General features: G+C 38.1%; 1 protein-coding gene across 1 annotated transcript in view; it reads left to right on the forward strand.

Annotated features, from left to right (window-relative positions):
* Positions 1–261: 261 nt before the first annotated feature.
* The window catches only part of LMBRD1 (LMBR1 domain containing 1), a 75,426-nt gene continuing 51,870 nt past the window's right edge, over positions 262–23,817 (forward strand). The window contains exons 1-5 of the mRNA XM_065835892.2: positions 262–370; positions 908–1,084; positions 10,953–11,013; positions 21,750–21,847; positions 22,833–22,900. Of these exons, the coding sequence (XP_065691964.2) occupies positions 311–370; positions 908–1,084; positions 10,953–11,013; positions 21,750–21,847; positions 22,833–22,900 (464 nt within the window). The 5' untranslated portion in view covers positions 262–310. The remainder of the gene's footprint in view (positions 371–907; positions 1,085–10,952; positions 11,014–21,749; positions 21,848–22,832; positions 22,901–23,817) is intronic.

Consider the following 23,817-nt stretch of genomic DNA (forward strand, 5'->3'; position numbering starts at 1 on the left):
AGGTGCTGCCGGCAGCGCGCGGCTGGCAGCTAGTGTCACCTTTCCCCTCCAGCCGCGCGTCTCTCCCGTCACAAACTAACACGCCGGACAGTCCCTGCGTGACGAGCCACTGCTGCCGGTGGCGGGACATGCCGGGCTGGGGCAGGAGCCGCCAGCTGCTAACGAAAGCGAAAGCTGCTACCGTCACGCACATATGACGTCACGCTCCGCGCGCTCGGCAGTTGTCGATCCGGTCGCCATGGTGAAGTGCGCCCGCCCTTAAAAGTCACCGCCCTAGGAGGCGGCTCTGTTGTTGCTGACGGAAGCGAAGATGGCGGCGGCCGCCTCCGAGTTGCTGACGGGATGGTGCCTCTTCGGCCTGGCGCTGCTGGTGAGAGGCTGCTCTCCCGGGGCCGGGGCTCGGCCGGCCCGGTGCCTGCCCCAGTCACATAGCCCTACCCGCCCCGGGGTTGTCGGGATCCCCGCTTTCTCCTGCGGTGCCCCCAGCTGGGCTGGCTGCCCCTCCTTCCTCGGCCCCTCGCTGTTCCAGCTCCGGGCTTCCCGCTTGGCCTCCTTGTTCGGCCCGTGCCCCCCGGCCTGCCCGGCAGACAGCGCTTCCCTTCAGCTCCTGCCGCGGCGGTGCCGCAGGGCCTAGCAGAGCCCTAAGCCGGGGCTGTCCTGCCCCGTGCTTGTTTGTGGTTTGCCCTGCTCGTTGAGCGAGCGCGGCCCTTGTTCCCTGGCTCTTCTTAGCGAGGGCACAAAGAGTGAGTTGTGTGTGGTGAGTGTAACACTGATGTTTAGGGCTCAGATAAAAAGTGTGTAGAAGTTCTGCTAGTCGACAATACCAACACACAGGGTGTGATTTCAGTACCTGCTTTCTGACTTCCTTATTACACAACTCGTAATTATCTTTCCCTGTGTGTTTCAGGCTATTCTAATTTTCTGCTGGGTTTACGTACGCAAGTACCAGAGTCGGCGGGAAAGTGAAGTGATTTCTACCATAACAGCTATCTTCGCGTTGGCAGTTGCTCTTATCTCATCAGCGCTGCTACCAGTGGACATCTTTTTGGTTTCATATATGAAAAATCCAAATGGTACATTTAAGGTATGGACTTCTGAGAATGTTAATTGTCTCTTCAAAAGAAACAATTGTATTGAAAGAGGAAGTTATTGGGTTGTCAAAGTGTTTAATGCTAGTACCTGTTTTAGTGCCAGAGTTTTTTGGAAAGCTGGGAACTAGTACTGTGAAAACAACACTGAGCTCTTTTTGTTATGTGATCTAGATTTCAGTTTTCATTTTTTACTTTTTATATTCTACTTATTTCCAAACACTCATTCTTTCTATTGTGCTAAAAGGAGCAAATATACCATTCTGAAAATGTCTCTTAAATGTTGTTTTTAGTACGTCATAGCGGGGTCTTGTGGAATGGAATTTGTTGCCCCTTTGTTCAAAAATAGACTTTAATGCCCATTTGCAGTTTAAGATTATTTTAATAGTGAAACATAAAGACTTAAAAAGGTTTACTGCGTTAATCTACCCACAGTGTAGAGTCTGAGTTAATAAGCACTTTTTTTAAACAAAGGAAAACTTGAAAAACCCTTGGGGGAAGGGAATACAGTAGTATGTTTTGACTGATACTGCCTTAACTGAACTACTGTTTTTATAAACTAAAACTGTAGGGGGTTGCTGTACAAAATGATGAGTACTTACTGTAGTCTGCTTTGTGCACTGCTCTAAGAGTTCTTCCCCCTGTTTAAATCATTGACCTTTTTGATTTTCAAGGAGGCTTCTTGAAGGTAATGACCAAGTGTCTTTGTAAGGACACTACCATTAAAAACAGGTCAAACTGGAGCATATTAATAATTTGAATAATAGCTTAGTTCAGTTTGGAACCTACCTAGATCTATACTAAAATACATGATCCTGAAACTAATAAGTGGACAGATGATAGATGCTTGCACACTGGACTCAAAGACTGTGTACCCTGCTAGCCCTGCTTCCAAAAGAAAAATCTAAGTCCTGCCAGATCCTTGGTAATGCTTCAGAGCTAGCTTGCAGCCAATCCAGTGCTTTTTGGCACCTTTGGAATTGAGCTGTGATGTAAATTTTGTTGTGTTTAACACTCAGTGGTAATACAGAATAAATTAAGCTATTGTTCAATCTTACTGTTAAAGGTTTGTCTCTTCAGATCTAGTTTGCTCAGAATTAAAATGGATGTAGGAGGTGGAAGAGACCTTTGAAATGTCATGATACTACAATGAGAATAATACTGAATATTAAGACATGTTGAGCCTGACTATCTAGATAAATAACAATGTCATGCCTTTTTTGGATGGGCTTAGTTATATCTGCTGGAGGTATGCAGAATTTCCTGTTGCAAAGGAGACCTATTGTGTTCATGTATGCATTCTCCAATTTGAGAAAACAAACCTGTGAGGAGCCAAATGTGCTTGTGCAGTCACTACAGTTTGTCAAGGGTTTAGATTGTGGGGTGACAATACCCTGGCAGATGTATTGTTAACCTCTTCTCCCCCTCACTTCCCCCTTTTACCCCTCCCTCTCCCCCCTTCCCACTAAGGACAGGTGATCAGGAGGAAGAGGACAGAGAGAAGACAGTTGGAAAAATTAAAAATGTTTTACTAATGCTACTAATAAGAATAGAGAAAATAATACAAAATATACAAAACCAATCTTGAAAGTCTCAGCAACTGCAGAGCCAGCACCCAAAGTCCTGGATTGGACTCTGGAGCCAACTGGAGCTGGATTCAGTCTCTCACTAGGTCTCAGTTTGCAGGGATGACTAGCAAGATCCTCTCCTAATGTTGGCCATAAGCAGAAAGGAAAAGAAGAAGAGATGAGATCCTCGTGATCTCCTACTTCTATATGAAGTATTCATGTGAATGGAATGTTATACACAGTTGGTAGTTGGTCAGTTTCTTGGTCACCTGTTTCTCGATGCCCCTCTGGTGAGATGTGAATCTGTCATTATCAATAAGTTAGCATTCCATTGCTATGTTTACCAAAACATCTATCTGGTTCTCCAGGAAAATGCAGCTAATATGAAGACTTTAGCTGACAGGCAAATTCACTAAAAGAGAAACTTGTTTTTTAACAAAACCAAGACACAGTTTTAATCAAAGAAGCATGATAAATAGAAAGAATTACTCTGCTTAAATCTAGCTCAAGAAAAACCTTATTATTTAATGACCACATACTGTGATATCCTGGGCTGGGTAGATTCTATTTAAAAATTGTACCTGAAAGCAAGCTTTAATGCTTGTGGTAAAGCTTTCATTTATTTAAAGTACCTTTGTGCGTGCTTCACAGATTCATAGAATGGTTTGGGTTAGAGGGGACCTCTGGAGATCATCCAGTCCAACCCACCTGCTAAAGTAGGTTCACTCAGAGTAGATCACACAGGAATGCGTCCAGGCGCAGCTTGAATGTCTCCAGAGAAGGAAACTCCACCACCTCTCTGGACAGCCTGTTCCAGTGCTCTGGCACCCTCAAAGTAAAGTTTTTCCTCATATTCAGATGGAACCTCCTGTGCTTCAGTCTGTGCCTGTTGCCTCTCATCCTGTTGTTGGGCACCACTGAAAGGAGTCTGGTCCTGTCCTCTTGACATCCACCTTTGAGATACTTATAAACGTTGATGAGATCCCCTCTCAGCCTTTTCTTCTTCAGGCTGAACAGACCCATCTCTCTGTCTTTCCTCATAAGGAAGGTGCTATAGGCCCCTAATCATCTTTGTAACTCTGAGGCTTCTTGGTCCTGCTTAGCGCCTGATGTTTGTTAGATGCTGCCGATGGTCTGTTGAAATAAAATTGCTTCATTCTGCCTTGCAGAAGAATACCTCATTCTCTTTTACAGGTCAGCTGGATGACTTTGTAGCTTTAGAGCAATAATAATAGTAATATATTACAATATTAATAGATCTAATTCAACAAAAATGTTGAAATTGTGAATATTAACATGGCCTTTCTGATAAAGTTGAGTGGACCTGAAGTCGTTCAGAACACACAAACTTTTATATAAACACACAGCTTTATTCATTTGGTAATTTTTGTTTAGGAGTAATGTGAAGTTAGGAAGTTGACAGCACCCTAATGTGAGCTCCTGATGAACTGTTAAAGCTTTTAGCACATGTTACCCAGGACAGTGTTTCTTTTCTGGTACTGCTTCACAAGTAGGACAGACTGGATTGGATTCAGAATATTTCAGAGAGACTACTGCCCTTCTTTTTGACTGTTCTTTGAAATCCAGCACATCCAAGACCATATATCTGATGGTGGGGTCTGAAGGACTATGACTCTGGCAAGAATCTGTTGTCCTGAGTGGCCGGAGTGAGTTAAGTCTTCCCTAGATTATTCTCAGTGAATTTTTGAGGCAGATCCAGGTAGCAGTTGTGGATAATAATCTCTGTAGATAAATCATCAGTTCATCAAAAATGTTCCAACTGGATGATTTCAGAGCTTATGCCAAAAGAGTACTGTCAGTTATCCAGATCCTAGGTAAACAAGGTGTAATTCCCAGTATCAGTGTTAGAGAGATGAGAAAATCAGGGATGCTCAATTTACACAAAAAAAGTACTATTTGTGGGCTTTCAGTTCATTTTTAGTGTGACCGACCCTACTATCAAGTTGTAGATACTCAAATGTGTAGCGAACTTGAGAGAAGCAGAGGTTAAATTGAAAGTACAGTCTGATGGTTCAAAGTTCTATTTGTCAATCGTATGTTCAGTGGCAAGTAAAAGTAGTTGTTCTGGCTACAAGGATTGGCTTAATTGTCTCAAGTGTAGTACCCTGGCGGATTACTTTTCTTGAAGCCTGTCAAAATGATGCTGCTCTCTGGATGAATTCACTTAAAGCAAGGTTGTATAGTCCTTTTTCATCATGTGTTCTGAGGTGTCTTCCCTGTCAAGGGCCATGTACTATACCTTGGTCAGTCTTTGTTACTCTTGAACTTTTGCCTGTTTCAACAGGACTGTTAAACTTACTGTATTGTTCATACACCTTTCAATTAAGATAAGTTATTCTTTGCTATAGACAAGTGGCTTGTAGTATTCGTTACCTGTTGGTGTCTCTCACCTTGTTTTCTGAGACTTGACAAATGTTATCTTAAAGGTTTTATAGTGAGTGCACTGAGCAGTTTTGGTATTAGAAGGTTTTGCGTAGTAGTTGTGTAGTCCTTTAGGAAAGGAGCAATGCATAAACTTATGTGGTAATTAGTCCTATGCACAATAGAATTCATTGCAACAACACCTCTTCTGGAGCCTGGGATTACTTTGATTCATAGTGCTATTAAATAGGAAAGCAGGCTTTTGGTTTTAGTACTAATCAAAAGAACTTGAGTATTACCTAGTAAGGAAAGTTCTGATAGTGTTCACCAGCACCACTTTTATCTTCGTTTTGCCTGTTCACCTGGACAGTGCTTTATTTTGTGCAATGTACTTGAATTATATTCAGTTGGTTCTGATCTGTTTGATCTGAAAGCTTGTTTGATATATAAAAAGTACTTAGGAACAGAAAAACTCACCCTAGCTTAGAGACTTAAGATTGCTGCCTGAACTCAAGACCTCTGGGTCTGACCTACAAGTCTCAAATATTTAGAATGTGCTGATGCTGTCTTGCAGCAGGAAGACTGCTTGAAGCAAGGATGTTATCGTCACAATCTCTTTTTGTTCTGTTGGTGGTGCAGCAGAAGGCAGGGGAGGTGTTGAACTGTTCTTTTTGAAATGTGTGAATTCTTGCTGCTGTACAAAGTTAAAAGCCAGTGGCATTTCTGTCAATCTGATTAGATTGAACACCTCACAAACCTTAGGTGTCTGCCTGAACTGTTAAAAGCCAGTTGTCTCCTTAATGATTTGAGGAGTAGCATCTGCTTAATGGGAGATCCTTTTTGCAGACTGTTCTATTAAGTTGTTTTGGATCTTGGAGGAGACTCATTGTGTAGCTGCTCAGAATAGAGAACCACTAGAAATGTTAGATTTTTTTTCTTGTTGTTCTAGGAAGGTGTTAGCTGAGAAATCATTACTGACTGAGACCATGCTTCCAGTGCAGAGTAGGAATTACTACTTGTGAAGTAACAATACTTGGCTAAAATATTAATGGTAGCCAGATGTGATGGAGATATGAATGTTTCTGCATGTTGCTCTCTATTTGGCAGTTGAAATCCTGGCTCTGACCCACTTTGGAGGTAATAGGCTAGAAGATCTGAGACCTAGGTATGAAATGTCTTTATATGTAACCATACTAGGACCCACTCTTCAGTCTTTGATGTTGTATCTTCTTTTTGTTCGCTAAGCTTTGGGAGAGGCTATTCAGCAGAATGACAGCTCCATCTGCTTGTGATAAAACATAGCAAATACTGAAACCTGGAATGTTAATAGAGCTTGAAGTGGTGTAAAGTACATTTGTGGAGAGTGGGACCTGTCTTCCCTGGGTACTCATTAAATTATTGCAGGGTCCAGCAATAACAGCAGGAGTGTCCCTCTTAACAGAGACAAAAATAATGAAATTTGTGGCCATTCCTTCACCAAAAAGTGGGGATGGCTGAAAATGTCAGATTAGTTTATACTGCTTCCATTCAGGGAAGCTATCTGTACAGTTGGAATAGTACTGTTCTGTTGAAATATATTAATGGAAGTCATTAACTGGACACAATTGCTGGGAGAAGAAAGACTGCTTAGCGATTACTGGGGAAGCAAGTGTTTTTCATAATTAATTTGCTGTGAATGGAGTTATAAAATGAATCTCTTGAGGAAGCTTTGCTTTGATGTTAGCATTTAGGTAAACTGAAAGTGTCGTAGTCTTAAACTGCCTTTTAATATCTGTATTTACATATTGAAATTTTACTAATGTATTTACTTTTTACACTTGCAACTGCATTTAGATTTCCTGGATCCTTCAACATGACTTGGTGTAAGGTATACAATATCAATACGATGTGTTGTTACAAGTATTTTAAAGGTGATATGATGTATGCTTGCTCAACTACATGAAACAGAATGAAGTATGGCGGAACAGTGCAGAGTGCCTGAATTCTGCAGATCTTAAGAGAATTTGTGGTCACATTTACACATCTTAAGCTGCTGTTGAAGGCAGTAATGAATTCTCACCTTACTAATCTAGTGTACTTCTAAGGTATTTGCTGCTTATATTCTAAACTTGGGCCATAATGGTTGGAGAAGAAAGGACACTAGATGTAGAGGTTGTCCAGATGAGTTCCCAACAGAGTCCTGGATGTGCTTGTCCAGTAGATTCATATACCTATCAACATTATATATCAGCACTGCTGCTGATAATGTCAGAACTCTGACACTTGCTAGGTAGCAATGTTTCTTGCTTTGAACAAGGCAGTTCAACTGTTACTAGCTCTTAAAGTGACTCATATGAACTGGTTACTGCTTTTGAGTTGCTGCTGATGTGTGCACATGGATAATTTGCCAGTAAGAATATGGGTTTTTACTTCCTTACTTTGTGTAAATGTGGGACTTCAGCAGCTGACTGAAAGCTGACATAAAAGATAGGATATACTATTAAGTTAGCTTGCGTTACGGGTTTTTCTTGTGGAGGGTAATGCAGAGTTGGTAAATTCAGGCACATGTAGACAATGATGAAATTCACGCATCTTTGCATCTTTAGGTCTTACATTGAAAGATAACATCTCAATATTTTAATATGCTGGGAAACACACATTATAGCATATTACTCTGGTTATGTGCACAACTTAATTTGAGCAAAAAAATTACAGTGTTTTAAATGTCTACATATGTATCCTGCTAGAAATGTTATTAATGCTTTCACAGAGTTGAAACGTTTTTTTGGCAGTTAAAGCCCTGTTGTGTTTCAGTTATGAGCTACCTCTTCCTGTAAAGTGGCTGTACCACTTAAACTTTGGGTCTTGCAGTTGTTTTCCTTGCCTTTTCTTGGTTGCTGTGGGTTTTGAATGTCTCCATTACTCATAAGAGAGATCTTTTTCAACTACTTACTTGGAAGTAAATAGTGCCACCTGTTCAGTTCAGTATTGCTTTTCCCTTAGGCATAATTAAAGCAATGCTTTTCCTTAATTTTTAACACTAGGCAATTTAAACACTTTAATAGTCTGTGTATGTATTCTTATTATAGTCAAATTGTTTTGTGGTGTATTTTCATGCAGATGCCTAGAAATTTTTCAGCTGGAATGCTGTTGGGACTGAGCCTGACAGTCTTTGAAGATGGGCTTATTGTGTACCTGACAGACACTTAACTTGAAGTGTTGCTTCTGTCCCTTCTGCTCAAGTATTTTTCATCGTTTTTGCTGATTAGATGACAAAATGCATGTATATTTTTTTTCTATTCAAATTCCATTTGGATGATAATCTAATTTATTACAAACAGCGAATTTGAAAAGCTTGATTTAAAGTGCTCTACTGGAAGTGTTAATATAGTAGCATGGAGGAAGGTGGGGCTGATTTTCTGAGATAATAGAAAAATCAAGTTTTTGTTATGCCATCAAACCCATATTCCATGGGGGTTTAGGCAGTTCTGAGAGAACTGATAGTGTTAGGTTTCTTCACGTCTTATCCTGTGCAGTCTTTAAAGAGTATGCTCACTTGCATTTTTCATAGGCTCTGTATTAGTGCATGCATCTTTACAACAACTGAAAGGGTTGCACTTGCCAGCTAGAAAAAAGCCTACACACAAAAATTGCAGGGAGCTTTGGCAGTACTGATTTTTTTTGTTCTCACTGATTCAGTTATGTTGATGTGTCTCCAAAATTGCTGGGTTTGGAAGAATTTTGTTTCTGGATACCTACTTTCTTGATCTTGACTACATGTAGAGCAGATCCCGCAAGACTTGAGCAATCCTGGGGTATGTTTAAGCTGTACAGACTTGTACCTCTGGATCTAGTCCCTGAATTGGGCTGCCACTGATCATGTTACAAAACACTTAGCTTCCTGAAACCAATAGTTCCTCTTGCTGGGGGATGGAAAAAGGGATGGGTAAGAACTTGACTTCAGCTTTCTGGCTGGGTGCCACTACCAACATATCTAGAGCTGCATTTTCAGTTCCATTCTCTGAACAACTCCCCAGGGCTGAGTGATGTAGTTCTGAAAAAGAACTAGTGAAATTAGAAAGTAAAGGCTCATACTTGTGAAAAAAGATGATGGCTTAATCTGGGTGGACAACTATTAAAAATAAAAGTTTGCAAGTTAAAACTGATCATAATAAAAAGCTATTTTCTGTTCTTATGTCTCAGTACTGTTGGATCTGTATATATAAATTTCACTTACAGCTATTCTGTGATAGAAATGCTGCATGCAATGTGTGCACTACATACTGTGTCCAGCTCTATGGCCCACAGTACAAAAAAGACATGAAGCTGTTAGAGCAGGTCCACAAAAAATAATCAGAGGGCTGGAACACCTTTCTTATGAAGAAAGGGTAAGAGAGTAGGAGTTCAGCCTGAGAAGGAGAGAGTTCTGGGGAGACCTTATAGCAGCATACTTGGGAGCTGCCAAAACTACTCTATGTTCTTTCTAGTTTGTAAGATCTTCAGTCTATGGAATGATCCTATGCTTATTCCTATATGTGCAGTCATTTGCACCTTTGCTAGCACTTTGTAGCCAGTGATTTTTTTATAAGTAGCAATTTTTTATATCTATCTCACCATGTGTTTGTGTTCTTTAATGAGTCATTGTCTCATAGTGTTGCCAAATATAGTAGTAACAGGAAGTGAAGTGCTCTAGACATTCTCAGAAGAATATGGATCTTTTTATACTGTACATGTCTAGACTTCCACATTTGAAAAATACATGGTTTACCTTAGAAAGGGCTAATTGTACAGAAGTCATTTTTCTTCTGAACTCTAAGTCCTAACAAAGCTAATTCTGCTTGTCAAATTTGACTCTGCACTTTTCATTGAGTTACTTCTAGCAAACTTTTCTGTCTTGATTATCTGATTTCTCTTTCTAGAAGGTGTTCCCAAACTCTAGCTTGTGGTACGGTTTCTGTGAGTGAAATTCTGTAATGTGGATATTGGCCTCAAGTGGGATTTTGAGGTTGTTCTTTTTAGCAATTCCCAGGGTCAACCTTAATGATATAAAACTAGTGCTTTTTTGATTGAGAGGTATTTACTTTAAAAGTAGTGGATCCTTGACTTGAGTTCCTCCATTAATGCTTTGCAACCCTTCAGAAAATATGCATGTGCAAGGCAAATGTAAATGTGTTAAATATAAAATAATTCAATGCATCCAACTAATGGGCTGGGCAGTTCGTATAGCTTGTTTGTGCAGTATTTTCTAAGGTACCATGCTGCTTCCAAAGCTATCATATCTTGGGTTTTGTAGGAAACTCATCCTGAGGACAGCTCTGTCCCTTCAAGGACTTGACTTTGAAGCTTAGTGTCTACTGCAGTGCTCAGAGTCCAGAAAAAAGGGCTAGAACTGCAAATAACCATAACTCCAGTTGTCTTTTACAAAACATCTTGAAAAGCTATTTAGATTGAGCTTTAGGGTCAGTAGTAGCATTGTCTGATATGTAGAAAACAAAAATCAGTTTCATAGGAATAGGTATTTAGAGTGCCACTTAAATACTAAATACAGAATCAAAGTAAATTGTTAGCTGCTGAACATGATATTCATTAATAATTGTATTTCAGTTGTGCCATGACAATATAATATATGGTATCTAAGGATTCTTAATCTCAAAAAAATAGAGCTTTAAGTATGAGACAACAGCTAAAGTGAGTATAAGCAATGGGGATACTACTGCAGTGTCTTTTCACTGAAATGCAGCATATTCCTTAATCATCTTTATTAGGTGAATTGGTTCTAACTTAAATTTCAACACTTAAAATGGGCAAACTGGATGCTTAATGCTTTTCCATAGGCATTAAATAAGAGCAGATTTTTCAGTTTTATAAGAATATTATTAAATGAAGTTGTCTTTTGTTTCATTTGGTGTTGAATGCTTCTGTCCTTTATTACTAGGACTGGGCTGATGCTAATGTTTCAAGACAAATTGAAGACACTGTACTTTATGGATACTACAGTAAGTATTTTTAACTATTTATTTATTTATTTATTAGGACGTTTAAGTGAAGGCATGAATTTTTTAGGGGCTGTACTGGATTATCCCATTTTAGTTAAATATTGGTCTTACACTTAGTACCCTTCAGAAACTTTTTTTTTATATTCAAGAGCCCCCCTAAAAATGAAAACATACTGAAGACCAATTCATGGAAGGGCTAATGGCTTTTGTCATATCATCTACTGTTAACATGTTTCCTGTGTGTGTATTTAGAGGTCTGTTAAGGGAAGCACATGGTTTTGCTGTAACTCTTATGGCACTTAACATATGCAGCAGTGTGAAACTTGCCTACTGTGTATAAAGTTTGTGCAACTGTAACACTTCTGTTTTAAGTGTTTAGATTGAGCAACTACCATATTCAAAGAAAGCTACTGTAAAGGAGCATAAAGGAGTTGAGTCAGGAGTGGCAATATCCTAAACAAAGCCGAAGCAAAAAAGAAACCGAAATGAAATCTAATGAAATAACTATTCACCTCTGTGTAATTCTAGATCAGTTTATTTTAGTTGTCCTTATGAAACTTAGGAGAAGTTCTATTACTAATGAATGTATGTGAGAGGTAGCTATAAAAGAGTGATGCTTATCACAGTTTGAGTAGAATGTCTGCCACAGTCGCTGATATGAGCTTGGGAGTAGTTGCCTTCTTTTGGTCAGGTTTCTGAAGGCTTGAAGATTTTTTTTTTGAAAGTCTAAAGACTAGGTTAAGTCTAAAGCCAAAAGCAGTAAGAAACTTTTCTGTTTTCAAAAAGGGACTTTTAAAATACTAGTTTATATTCCACGAAGATTCTTCACTATAGAATAGTGGAACTACTTTGTATTTACTTTCTACTCGTTGGGTTGCTAAGCTGTTGTTTAACAGCCCAAGCATTTCACAACTCCTGATGTGGAGCAGTCTTCAAACTCTTCTGTAGACCATTTTCTATGGATTTCTGAGACTGATGGATGAATTTCTGTAAGATGTTTTGAGCTGAGTCTCTTTTTAAAGCAAGATGTCTCTTCATAAGTCCTGAACTAGTTTTTTGATTAATTTGAGCTTAAACATGAAAAACTGCTTTTGCTTTTGTCCTATCTAGACAGGTCTACTTGAAATATTGTAGAACTACTGCTTTGTTTCAGAGCATATCCTCCAGATGGTGGTAGAGATTTAAAGATGTTTTTAAAAGTATTTTTGTGATCTTTATATGAGGAATTGATACTCATTTTTATAACTAGAGCTACACTGAAGTGAACAGTAATAGGTAACTTATTGTTCAGAAGTCTCCATCGTTCCTATATAAAAGCACAACTTAATGCCTCTCCTGCATAATTAGGTCTGGTGCCTGGTCCTGTTGCACAGCATAGTGACATGAAAATGGGGAAGGAATAAGTTAAACAACTCTTCCAGTTTTTGTAATACTATTCCATTTTTTTCTACTCATGTTGTCTTAAAGTGTTTGATCTTGACATGTTTATTTTTTTAAATAAGCAGAATGAGCAGAACTGAAATCTCCTTTTGTACTTAATGTGTATACTAGTACTTTCTTCTCTCGCTTGAAAATGCAGTGATAACTGTATAGATCTTATTTGCTTCTTGTAGCTATATTGACAACTTATAGTATGAGTAGTAGGTATGCTTAGTCACTGCCCATCAATCCATGTCACTTCTAATTGTAGCAAGAATTTGGAGGCTGTGCTTAAACTGATGTTTTAGGATAGTACTACCTGTATTGCAATTTACTGAGAAAGCCATCAGTAATGTAGAAAAGCATGTGTGTTTTGTGTTGTTGTTTTGTTTGATTTGTTTACTTGGGGTTTTTTTTAACGAAGACCTTGGTTCCCACAAACCATGTTCTCTCTCATACCCAGCTGCTTTCTTGGCTAGACTGATAGAAAAGTTAGAATGGCTTTGTACTGGTAGAATGATAAATGAGGTAACTCTCAGAATGAAGCTTGAAATAGCTGTATTTTGAAGTGGGACTTCAGTAACCTAAAAGCTTTACTTAGGAAACCAATCTACTGATTGCTTTGAAGCCATAGTGGCTTAGTGTGTTAATTCTCATAAAACCAACTGTAGTGGAATGTGTCTGCCAGTACTTGAGTGATTGAAGATTTATCAGTGGTTGGCAGGTGCTCTAAAACAGCATGTCAGGTTGTGTTTGGAAGGAAAACCCTTTTCAGAAAGGTTTATAAGTGGAAACCATCCATAGCAGTTTCCTTTGTACCACAAGGAGTCAGGCTGAAACAGTCGTCTGTAACCTGGAGCTGTGTTCTGTAGCTCTTCCTCGAGGAAGTGAATCCTAGCTGTTGGAGTCAGCTTCATGTTCAGTCCTCTGCTAAAGTTTTGCAAATGGTGAGAGAATCCCGTGGGTAGATGGCAGTATTCCTTTGATGCATACCAAGATCTCTTGACCTGCATGTGTTAAGTGTCTCCTAACTATAGTGTGGCAAGGGCTGCTAAATTCTGTGGGCATCTCTTTGGGTGTGCTTTAAAATCTATGCTAATCTTCCAATTTTCCTTGTTTTTTTCCTTAAATAGAAGTGTTTTCTTAAGTCAGCAATAGTTACTGTATGGTGGTTCCTAGGTTAAAGAAGTTATTGAGTAAGAATTTATTCAAAATAGTACTTGGTATAACTTGGAGCTTTGTCTGCTTACCATAAGTATTTCATACAGAGTCACGGACAAGGGCTTGGAATTCTGGAAATGAATAAGTCCAAGTCTCATGTGACTATGTCTTTTAATGATCTGGTCCTAGGAGGAGACAGTCTGAATACTGTGGAAGGCTTGCATAGCTGTACTTGACAAATATTGTGGAGTTACATCTATAGAAGAACTCTCCTAATAAGTGTGGGGTTTTTTTGTTTTTTTGAGAAGCAGTGTGCCAGAACATAAATGGAAAATCTGTTAGAGTATTGACACTTACTGTGGTGAGCTGCTTTTACTGGACTGCTTCAAAGAAGTGTCTGCTGGCTTGAAATGCACTACCATTTTCTATTCCTTAACTTTGACTGGGCAAAACAAACAAGTTATTGCAGTCTGGATGAAAAATAATTTTAAGAGATTTTCTTATTAGATGTGAGAACAATATATTTGAGAATAAATGCTCATCTTGAAGTTTCTGAAGTAGCTTGTGACTTCTCAGCAGGAGAAGTGAGGAAATATATAGCAAAGCATTGTTTTAAGCATCTTAGTAGTATTGATGTTATGCAGTGTACTGGTATATGGTATCATCTGGAAGAGCACAAGTTGTGTGATGGAAGAGACCTCTGATCATATAATATTCATGAGCCTCCTGTAGTCTCTCAGAAGGATTTGAGGGACTATATTGATCTCTAATACTGCTTGAAATCTTCACAGTTCTTGAAGATATTTTTGTTCCTTCTGCCTACTGCATTTTGCTATTTGTTGTTCCTAGTCGCTGTTGCAGAAAAACCCAGAACGAACGTAATGGACTGCTATAGTTTACTTGAAGACTAATACCAGGTCTAACTTCCTCATAGTTAAGGTATCTTTGTACTGATGTGGTGCAAAACAGCAGAAAATGAGTCATTATGCCTTGAGATAAAAACTACTGTCTTTAAAACAAACCTTACAAAGGAATTCTTGCTGAAGATTGCTTTGATTCTCTGGTGAGAACCATTGTTGTACTGGCTATACAGTGAAACACAAAGCACTTTTCTAATGGGGGTGTTCAAGCTTCTGATACAACCCAGAAAAATGTTTTGAAATGGAAGTTGGACCTCTGAACCAGAGCAAAGAGCAGTCTGTGATTTACAGCTGAAGTCCATAGAAATGCAATAATGAAAGCTGAGACAGTTTGTCATACCACAAGGTCACATGAGAGTTAGGGGGAAGGGAATATATTTTGTCACTTGGTTGACTGTCTGTTTGCTGCTGCAAGAGCTTTGAGTTTGAAGGTTAGCTTTCCAGGGAATAAACAGCCCTTTCAGTGGGCAGAATAACAGGCAATTAGATGCTTGCCCTTGGGTAACTAACTTGTATGAGATGATGAAAGATACTGCTTTTCCTTTTTTATAAGTTCTGAAAAATAAAATTCAAACCCCAGATGATCAGTCTGCTGTCTCATTGATGGGAACTTGGCCAAATCTTTTGAAGTTTCCTTTGTAGTATAATAGGAAGAACAATGTTCTACTAGTTAACTATGTGAGCTATACATTTAATTTTCAATTCTGACTAAAAAATTCTTACAGGCAGTTTTAAGACTTCACCTGATGGATGAACAAGGAGGTTTGTTTTGGAATGGTTTTGCTTGGGAAAAGCAAATGCAAAGTTGCTTTTGATTTTTTTCCTTTGTTACATCCTGTTAAATTACTGTGGTAACAGGAGTTTTGAACAGATCAAATAGCAGAACCGTTGCAACAGTAAGTATAAGTTGGACTTTGTGCTGCTACATGTAGGTAAAATTACCCTCAAGTTGTAATATTACATCTTGTCTTGAAATGCATTTAAAGCCTGTAACTTTTAGAGAGCACATTTAAGGTGAACTAAGTAATGTACTAAGTGCCAACAGAGCATTCATAATGGATGGAAAATGCTGGAATGAGTCTTATACTGAATCTTGTTGTGTATGCAGATCCTGTTTCAGAGTTGATGCAGAGTATGCTATTAGAGCTTAAGGTTTTTAATCCAAAACATCTGTTACAAGTCAGCATTGTCTGAGAATTTGCTGTTTTAGTAAAGCATAAATTGGAAGTCATTGACTATTTAATGACTTCAAATAATGTCTGTGTAGTGGAAAACTGCAACCAAAGTTGATTGTTTCCCATTTGAGGTAGAGGTGACCAGCTGACAGACTTGTGAAGTGACTTAAGGTATTATAATCTCTACTTGGGGATATCCTAAGGTCTTCTCTGAAGAACCCCCAAGGAGAACCATGATAGCTCTACAGATCTGCTGACTTGCATGGTTCAGTTGGCAGAAATAAAGCTTTAGCTTCACCTGGATTTAACTTGGCTCAATTTTTTTTGTAGTCAATAGCTTAATTTGTGTGAGAACTATCACTGGAGTATTAGAGCTGGATGCTCTCTTTAAATAGTAGTGTTTGTGTTAGAAGGGGTCCTGTTTCCAGCAGCATGCTCGTGTTCTTTTTACACACCCCTACTTGAGCCATTGTTGGCATTTGGTGGATGCTTGTGGTGTGCTAACCTTAAAATTGCTTGGCATTTACTTTGCCTCATAGAAGTGCTGAGGTTGGAAAGAGTGCTTGAGAGGTAATCTAGTCCAATATGCTCCCTATTCGCAGCAGCTCATTTATGCCAGTCTCCAGCTGGATTCTGAATATCTCACATAATGGAGACTCTATGCAGGGGTGTCAAACTCATTTTCACTGGAGGCCACATCAACCTCACGGTTGCCTGCAAAGGGCTGAATGTAATTTTAGGACTGTATGGATGTAACTACTCCTACATTGAAAATGAGTTTGACATATCTGCCCTGCTACACCTGAGTAGCCTGTTACAGTTTCTGACTGCAGGCAGAATAAATGTTCTTATTTAAATTGCTATATTTCACTTTGTGCTCATTCCCTTTTTATCTTTTCCCTGGTCATCACTGAGAAGTCTGCCACAGTCTTTGGTCTGATACAAGTATTTATACACATGCACAAGATCCCTGCCAAAGCTGCCTTTTCTCCAGGCTGGACACTCCCAGCTCTCTCAGATGTTCAAGCCCATGATTTGTTGTTGCTCTTGTGCTGGACCCTCTGGTATGTGTGTCCCTTGTACTGGGGAGATAAGAACTGGACACAGCACTCCCAAGTGCTGGTGAGACCTCATTGAGTCAAGGTGAATAGTTACCTTCTTTCATGTGGTGGTGACATTCTTTCTAATGCAGCCCAAGGCGCCATTGGCCACCCATACTGCAAGATTGCTAGATGTATGGTGATGTGTGGTGAGTTAAGGTGACCTGGCACAAGGTCCGGCAAACACTGGAGCTGTTGCAAAGAAGAGTTTTAGTATTACAGGTGGATGGTGGAGGGGGTAAGTGGGGGACCCCTCCTTGGATCAAGTATGACTTCTCTCTTAATGCATATGGAGGAAGGCGTTTTAGCATCTTACTGCTGTGGTAAAGTAAATAAGATTCTGATTTTTCTTTTGCTATTGACGTGTGGCATGCTGATGTGCTTTGTGGTCTTCTGCTGGGGTGCTTACAGGTAGAAGGAAATAGTTATGCCTGAATATTTTAGCGGTGCTTACATGGGCTTGCACCCACAGGTTAAAATTTTATATTTAATCTTTAACTTGGAAACACAATCTACCTCTGTAGTGTGGCTTTTGCCCATGCCTTAAGAGTCAAGAATGTATTCTGGGGTAGGGGAGACTTGAATCTAGAAGCAACTCCTGTGGCGTACTTCACATGCTGAGTTTCAGCTTGAGGGATTTAGTTTAGCTAAAAACAGAGCCAAATGTAGTAAAGAAAAATTTGACCTTATCATATTTCTTACGTAAGGGTGAACATTGAAAGCTTTTCCACAGAAATAACTGAGTAAGATCAGATGAGTCTTCAATACCCAGTTACACTTACTCCTGCTTTAACCATTGATCTCACTCAACTTTTGCATTCTGCTTTTTTTTTTTTTACAAGATTGTTGTGTTGGTTTTTTTTCCAGACTTGTATTGATAATTGCTGAAATGGAAGGTGGCTTTACTAGCAAAGGCTTACACAAATATACCTTATTAGATTCTTCCACTAGTTTAATAGCCACTAGTCTCTTTCTAAGAATGTGTAGGGCTTGAGCTGATGGAGTTCTATGTGAAAGGCATTAATTTGATCTGAAATGAGACTAAACCACAGGAATCAGTCTTTTTAACATGCTTACATAGGTAGTGGTAGTAGGTTTTTCTTGTAACTTGCTAATCAGCTCTTAGATAAGTTTTAATTAGTTAAGCAGTATTATCTTAAAACTAACTTTTTAACCTTATGTTTCTCATTTGAAACTAAGTATATCTTTGGATTTTTGAAGTAAAGACCAAAATCTACCTCTTGCTGTCTTCAAGAAGTTGAGTGGCATTTTTAAATACTCGATTGACTTTATTTTTCATCACAGTTAGTTTTTGGCTACTTGGGTACTTTTTAAAAAATAACTGAATTGCTACCAAGTAAGCTTTCAGTGAATTGAAGCATTTTGGTTTGATAGTTGAGGGAATGTATACAAAAGGAGGTGGATAATATTTAGCTTCAAGTTACTAAGGAGCTGGCTTGAAGTAAGAGAGCCTTAAGACGTAAGTGGGATCTTTAAAAGGTTCAGTCTTTCATCATGCCCTGTTTTACTCCAGTTTCCAGATGATTCAACACTCTACTACATTGGGCTGCAAAAAATCTAGGCTAAACTCTTCCCTATTATTTTCCTGATGACATGATATCATTAAACCAGGTTTGGTTTTTGTTTTGTGTGAGGTTTTTTAATCAATTTAACAAATTCCTGCCTAGAACTTGGTTGTTGGAGAACACTGGCAAGAACTTGGGGATTGGGTTAACTATGACTTCATGGAAAGTATAGTCATTAGCACATTTGGTATGGCTAATCTGAATGGTCATTTGCTTTGTTTACACTGTGAAGAGAAGCTCATAGATGTTAACATGAAAGGTATGAAACTTAAGGAGGATGTGAAGAGTTCTATGCAATATTCTATTTAGAGCTGCTTAGACTTGCATCTAAACTTGATTTAAATACTCCAGAATGCGAAGAATATCCCAAACATTGTTATCTTGTGGGCCATTGGATGCAGAAAAGGAAACAAGTTCAAATAAATTGGAATAGAACTGTTGGTGACGATGCCTAGCTCAATAGAAGTTAAATCTTACTGAATGAAAATACCTTATTTTGATGTGTCTTCAATTATGTTTTTCATGAACTCTTTGCATATTGCAATTTATTACTGAAATGGTGGGTTTGGAAATCTAGTATAGTAGTTTTTCTGGCTCCCTTTACTGTGGCAGTCAGATCCAATTTGTAAAAATACAAATTCAGCGGCATATTTGGCACACAAACTGTTTCAGGTATTCACATGGTCATGGTATTGAACTGTTACAGCTTCTGTAGAGGTTTGTGGGGTTTTCTTGTAGAATTGCTTCTGGCTTAAGCTTTACTGTAATGGTTCAAACTTGCTGATTCACCAGTTGAGAGCCACCACTGGAAGCTTGTAATAGATGACTGAAAAGATAAGATGTATTCCAAAGCTTTTTGACAAGTCAGTTGCCAAACACTTGTGATAGTCCTTTAAAAGCTGAATACAGTTATGTTAATAGTAGTATGTGAAAACAATATTTTTGATAGTGTTTCTTGAACAGACTTAAACTTTGCTTGTTTGACTTATTGTGTATTGTTTTAGATACTTGTGCTATGAATGGCTTTTTCAAAGCCTGGTGACGACTGGACAAATTATACATCAATTCAACAACCTTAATCCAATGAAGTACAACAATTAAACAAAGTGCAGTTGATAAGTATAGTATTGTCAGTGTATGATTGGCAGCAGCCATTGAGAGTAGTCTTCTGTTAATGCACAGTAGCAGATCAGAGAAACTTGGAAAACTGGACTTTAGTATGAAGAATTTCTGAAAACTGTTTCCTGACACTTTCCTGTAAGGAAGTGACTTATAGTTTTACTATATGATAAAACATACTATGTGAAACAAACTCAAGATACAGATTAGGTGTGTATTCCGTAACTGAACACCAGTGACTTAAATGCAAAAACCAAAGTTTACTGTCAGAAGCATGAGCTGTTCTCTTATATATGAATTAAGTTATTGTAGCAACAGCATTTAGGTAGTACCAGTGTGGGATTGGTGTAGTGGTAAATGGTAGTCTTATTTCACACTGTTCATAGATATTCTGTTGAATTTGAATATCTATTCCTTTATCTCCTTGGAAGAAACTTGGATTGCTCCCATTATCTAATGAGCTATGGGTGTACCTTATATGAATAATGTATGCTGAAGTTGGTAGAGTAAAACTGAGAAGTGAAGATGTTTTCTGTGCTCACAGTGACCTCTATGGGCTGTTGATTCTGATCTTTGATTAATGATGTATGTAACTGAACTATAATAATTTACTGGCACACTGCAGTGTAGACCTAGGACTAGCCTAAAAAAACCAGATATTTTGATCAGAGATGCTTGATTTCTGAAGGTATCTGCAATATAGAAGCAGTTCAAGTATTGGTCTAGAAGGTCAAGGAATGTTATGCTTCAGAACTTGAAGTTCTAAGGTGTCTTAGGGCCCTGAATTTTGTGCTCGTGGCGAATGTGAGAAAGTTTGTGAACTAACCAAGAACATGTTCTGTTTCTGCCATAGTAACTCAGCACTCCAAACAGTAGATACCTCTAACATCTTGAAATATTTTTCCAAATAATAAATTCTGTTCAGAAATAATTTCTCATTTCTGTTTAGGTTCTAGTTGTTACTTTATTTGGCTTCTACACCACCTTCAGTAAAAATGCTGAGGTGGATTTCTTTGAAGCACATGGATACTGTAAGGAGTGCACTAGCCAAGATAAGAGGCCACAAACTTAATTTAGGGGTGATTGGTTATTGGTGGGAAAGTAGTGGGAAGGCAGTAACTAGTTATGCAGAATGAAGTGAAGATTAAAATTGGCCAAAAATCACAGGATTTTTGTGGTCCTAGGTATCTTTATCTGCTTTAACGGGGGACTTTGTGCTTGCATGAGCAGTCTTGGTTGTGTGGTACAGTTTGAGGGCTTGGTTGACTACTCTGGGATACTGTTCTTGTGGGGTGCAAAAACTGTAACTTATTGTTTACACATTTTTGGTTTCCTGACAGACTTCTGAAATGTTCATAATATAAGATATTTGAAAGTATTGAAGGATTTTGCTGAATAATGGTATCCTAGAAAGTATGTAACAAACAATACAGAGATGAAGGTTTAAACTTGGAATTTTATATCTGTAATTCGTCTCCTGCCTTCATATCACTGGCTAATCAGTCCAATTGACTTTTTTAATAGCTTTCTTAATGTCTTCAAGGTTGCCAGTTACTGTTTATGAAGACTTATATGTTAGTTTAACACTTCACCTATTTTGAATTAGGTGGTTTAGAATCTCTGAAGATACTCTGTGGATCAAAGTAATATGACAGTATGACTGTTTTGATTTTGTGGCTACTGTTACAATCTCCAGTTAGTGCTTCCTTTAAAAAGTGATGTTAACTGATGATACCATAGTGCTATGGCTTGTTCTGTTTTGTGAATTGAGGTCATCAATAGCAGAACCATGTCTTCCCTTGATAATGTACTTACATTCAGAGTAGAACATCCCCTGAAATGGAGTCCAGTGCTTTAAATAGCTTTCATTTTGTTATGTTTTTGTATATGCATTTTCTGTGAACAACTTCTGTTATTAGGTGGCATAGCTTGCTTTTATTCGCTATCCTCTATGCTGCCTCCTCCTCCCCAGTGTGCAAGTCCTATGTATCACCTGCATGCAGATGATTACTTTTAGTCTTTTAATTTTTGCTGAATTGTAGGTGGATCTGAAATGCGTAATCTGAAAGGGTTAGTTCTGTAAGTCCTTTGGAGTTTATAAAACAGTAATAGTTTATATGCTAGCTAGTAAATTTTATTAACTTTTCAATGCTTGAAATTACTGAGAGCTAGCATGAGAGGAAACTAATGTTTCAAGTACTACGCACTAAATGAAGTGTCAATATAAATTTCTCTTCACTTAATTATTTCTCCTAGCTTTGTACTCCATCATACTGTTCTGTGTCTTTCTGTGGATTCCCTTTGTCTATTTCTATTATGAGGAGAAGGAAGAAGATGATGGCAACACATGCTCAGTAAGTTCACTCTAGCAAATGCACTAAGCAGAAAAAAGACAAATGAATACGGGCAAAAGTGAAAGTGAGAATTATTGTCTAACTTGAATACTACAATGTTAATAGCATTTTCAAGTCTCTTACTACAGTTCCTTTAAAGTACTGATGCAGCTCTTAATAATGTGTAGTCTGACATAGTCTACTTTAAGCACTGTGGTCTCACATGAACTGAAACTTTAGTGAGATAAATAATTAAAATCTGTATTACCATGAATGCTTTAAGCTTCCTACAAATTATTTTGGGCCTAATTTCATATACTTAAGTTAAAACTTCTCACATTTTCTGTAGAATAGAAACCATATATAAACAAGCTTTAAAGTAGGAGACAGAAAATTTGTACTGATGTTTGAGGTAGACACTAAATGCAGGTACCTTTCTTGTAGCATTTTTGTTTTTTCTTGAAGTAGGCAACAGTAATTTACCTGAAGCTAACACTGGAGTAGGTTTGTAATGTACTGAAGATTTTTGATGTGTATGACATTCCAGGGAGTATAATAAATGCATGCCAGTAAGGTGCTAACTTGTCAAATGAAAATATTTTTCTTAAAGAACCTTTTAATTGTTATTATCATTTTCCCCTCTATGCAGTTGTAACCTTAACATGAAAAAACACCTTATCATTATGACCGTAATATAAAGCATTGCTAATAAGAATTTACTTTGAGCGTATTTGCACTGAACGAATATACCCTGGCTTTTGGCCACAGCTCTTGACATGCATAGTTTATGATGGAAGCCTAATTCAATGTAGTTGTTTATAGTCTTCAAACTATAAGGCTCTTCAAGCATGTATACTTCTGACTCGTATCTGAAACTACTCATGTTTTCTCTGAAGTTCCCTTTGTAGAACACCTGTTATCCTAAGTATGCTTTGTTATATCTTGTTGGACAAATCCCTTTGGAGTTATTTTATATTTATATATTAACTTTCTCTTTGATATTTAGCAGGTGAAAACTGCGTTCAAATATACTCTGGGATTCATCACAGTTTGTGCAGTCCTCCTTTTAATTGGGTAAGTATTTGTATTGAACATTAATGGGATATACTAAATATAACCCCGAACAGAACTTTGCGTGCAAGATTAAAAAGGTAGATTATGTTGCACTCTATCTGGATAAAAAATATCTAGCTAAACCTCCAATAGGGCTTAAATATCCTGAGAATTAGATACCTGAGAAGTAAGAGTGTAACTGGAAGCTAAAATGTTTTTGTTAGTTGTGCAGGTACTTGTGCTTCTGAGTTCTGCCTGTTTGTGCTGTATGAATGTCCATCAAGGACATGGTAGCTATGACATTTACAACTGTTGATATCTCAGTGTACGTTAGGGGGTAAAATATGTGTGCTTATCTTATTTTCTGCCTCTATCAAATGCTTTCATGGACATCCCAGAACAGCTTTTAGGATTATAAATTGGTGTTATGTGCTTAGTACTTTCTTAAAGGAAAGTGTTCTTTGATGCACATAAGTATAGTGTAGAGTTATACTTGACATAGTTGTGCCTTATATAATAGAGGTTTCCAGTGTTTGTTTGAAAGGCAGACATTAGTGAAGTGGCTAACTTGTTTGCAGCAAGAACTGTCATTCTGAAACTCTGAGCAATATTACAAATTCAGTTTAAGATCATTGTTAAGCATGCCATTTAATGTCTTGAATGGATGCTGTGTCACAACCTTTTTAGCATTTTGACTGCAGCAATAAAGTTGGTAAAATTTATGAAATGTATGTGAAAATGATCTGCATTGATGCACTGGCGTATGAAGTAGAAGCTAGAGAGAAATTAATGTTTCTAATTGTATAGCACCTTATTGGAGTATTGTTTTGGTAATTTCAATTAAAAGTAACATTTGCTATTATGGGAGACTGAAGGAGTTTGAGTTAGTGTAATCATGGTTTAGAAATACTGCTAAAACTGTTACAAAAACTGTCTCT

Source organism: Patagioenas fasciata, chromosome 3 (genome assembly GCF_037038585.1).
Source record: "Patagioenas fasciata isolate bPatFas1 chromosome 3, bPatFas1.hap1, whole genome shotgun sequence".
NCBI classification, from domain to species: domain Eukaryota; kingdom Metazoa; phylum Chordata; class Aves; order Columbiformes; family Columbidae; genus Patagioenas; species Patagioenas fasciata.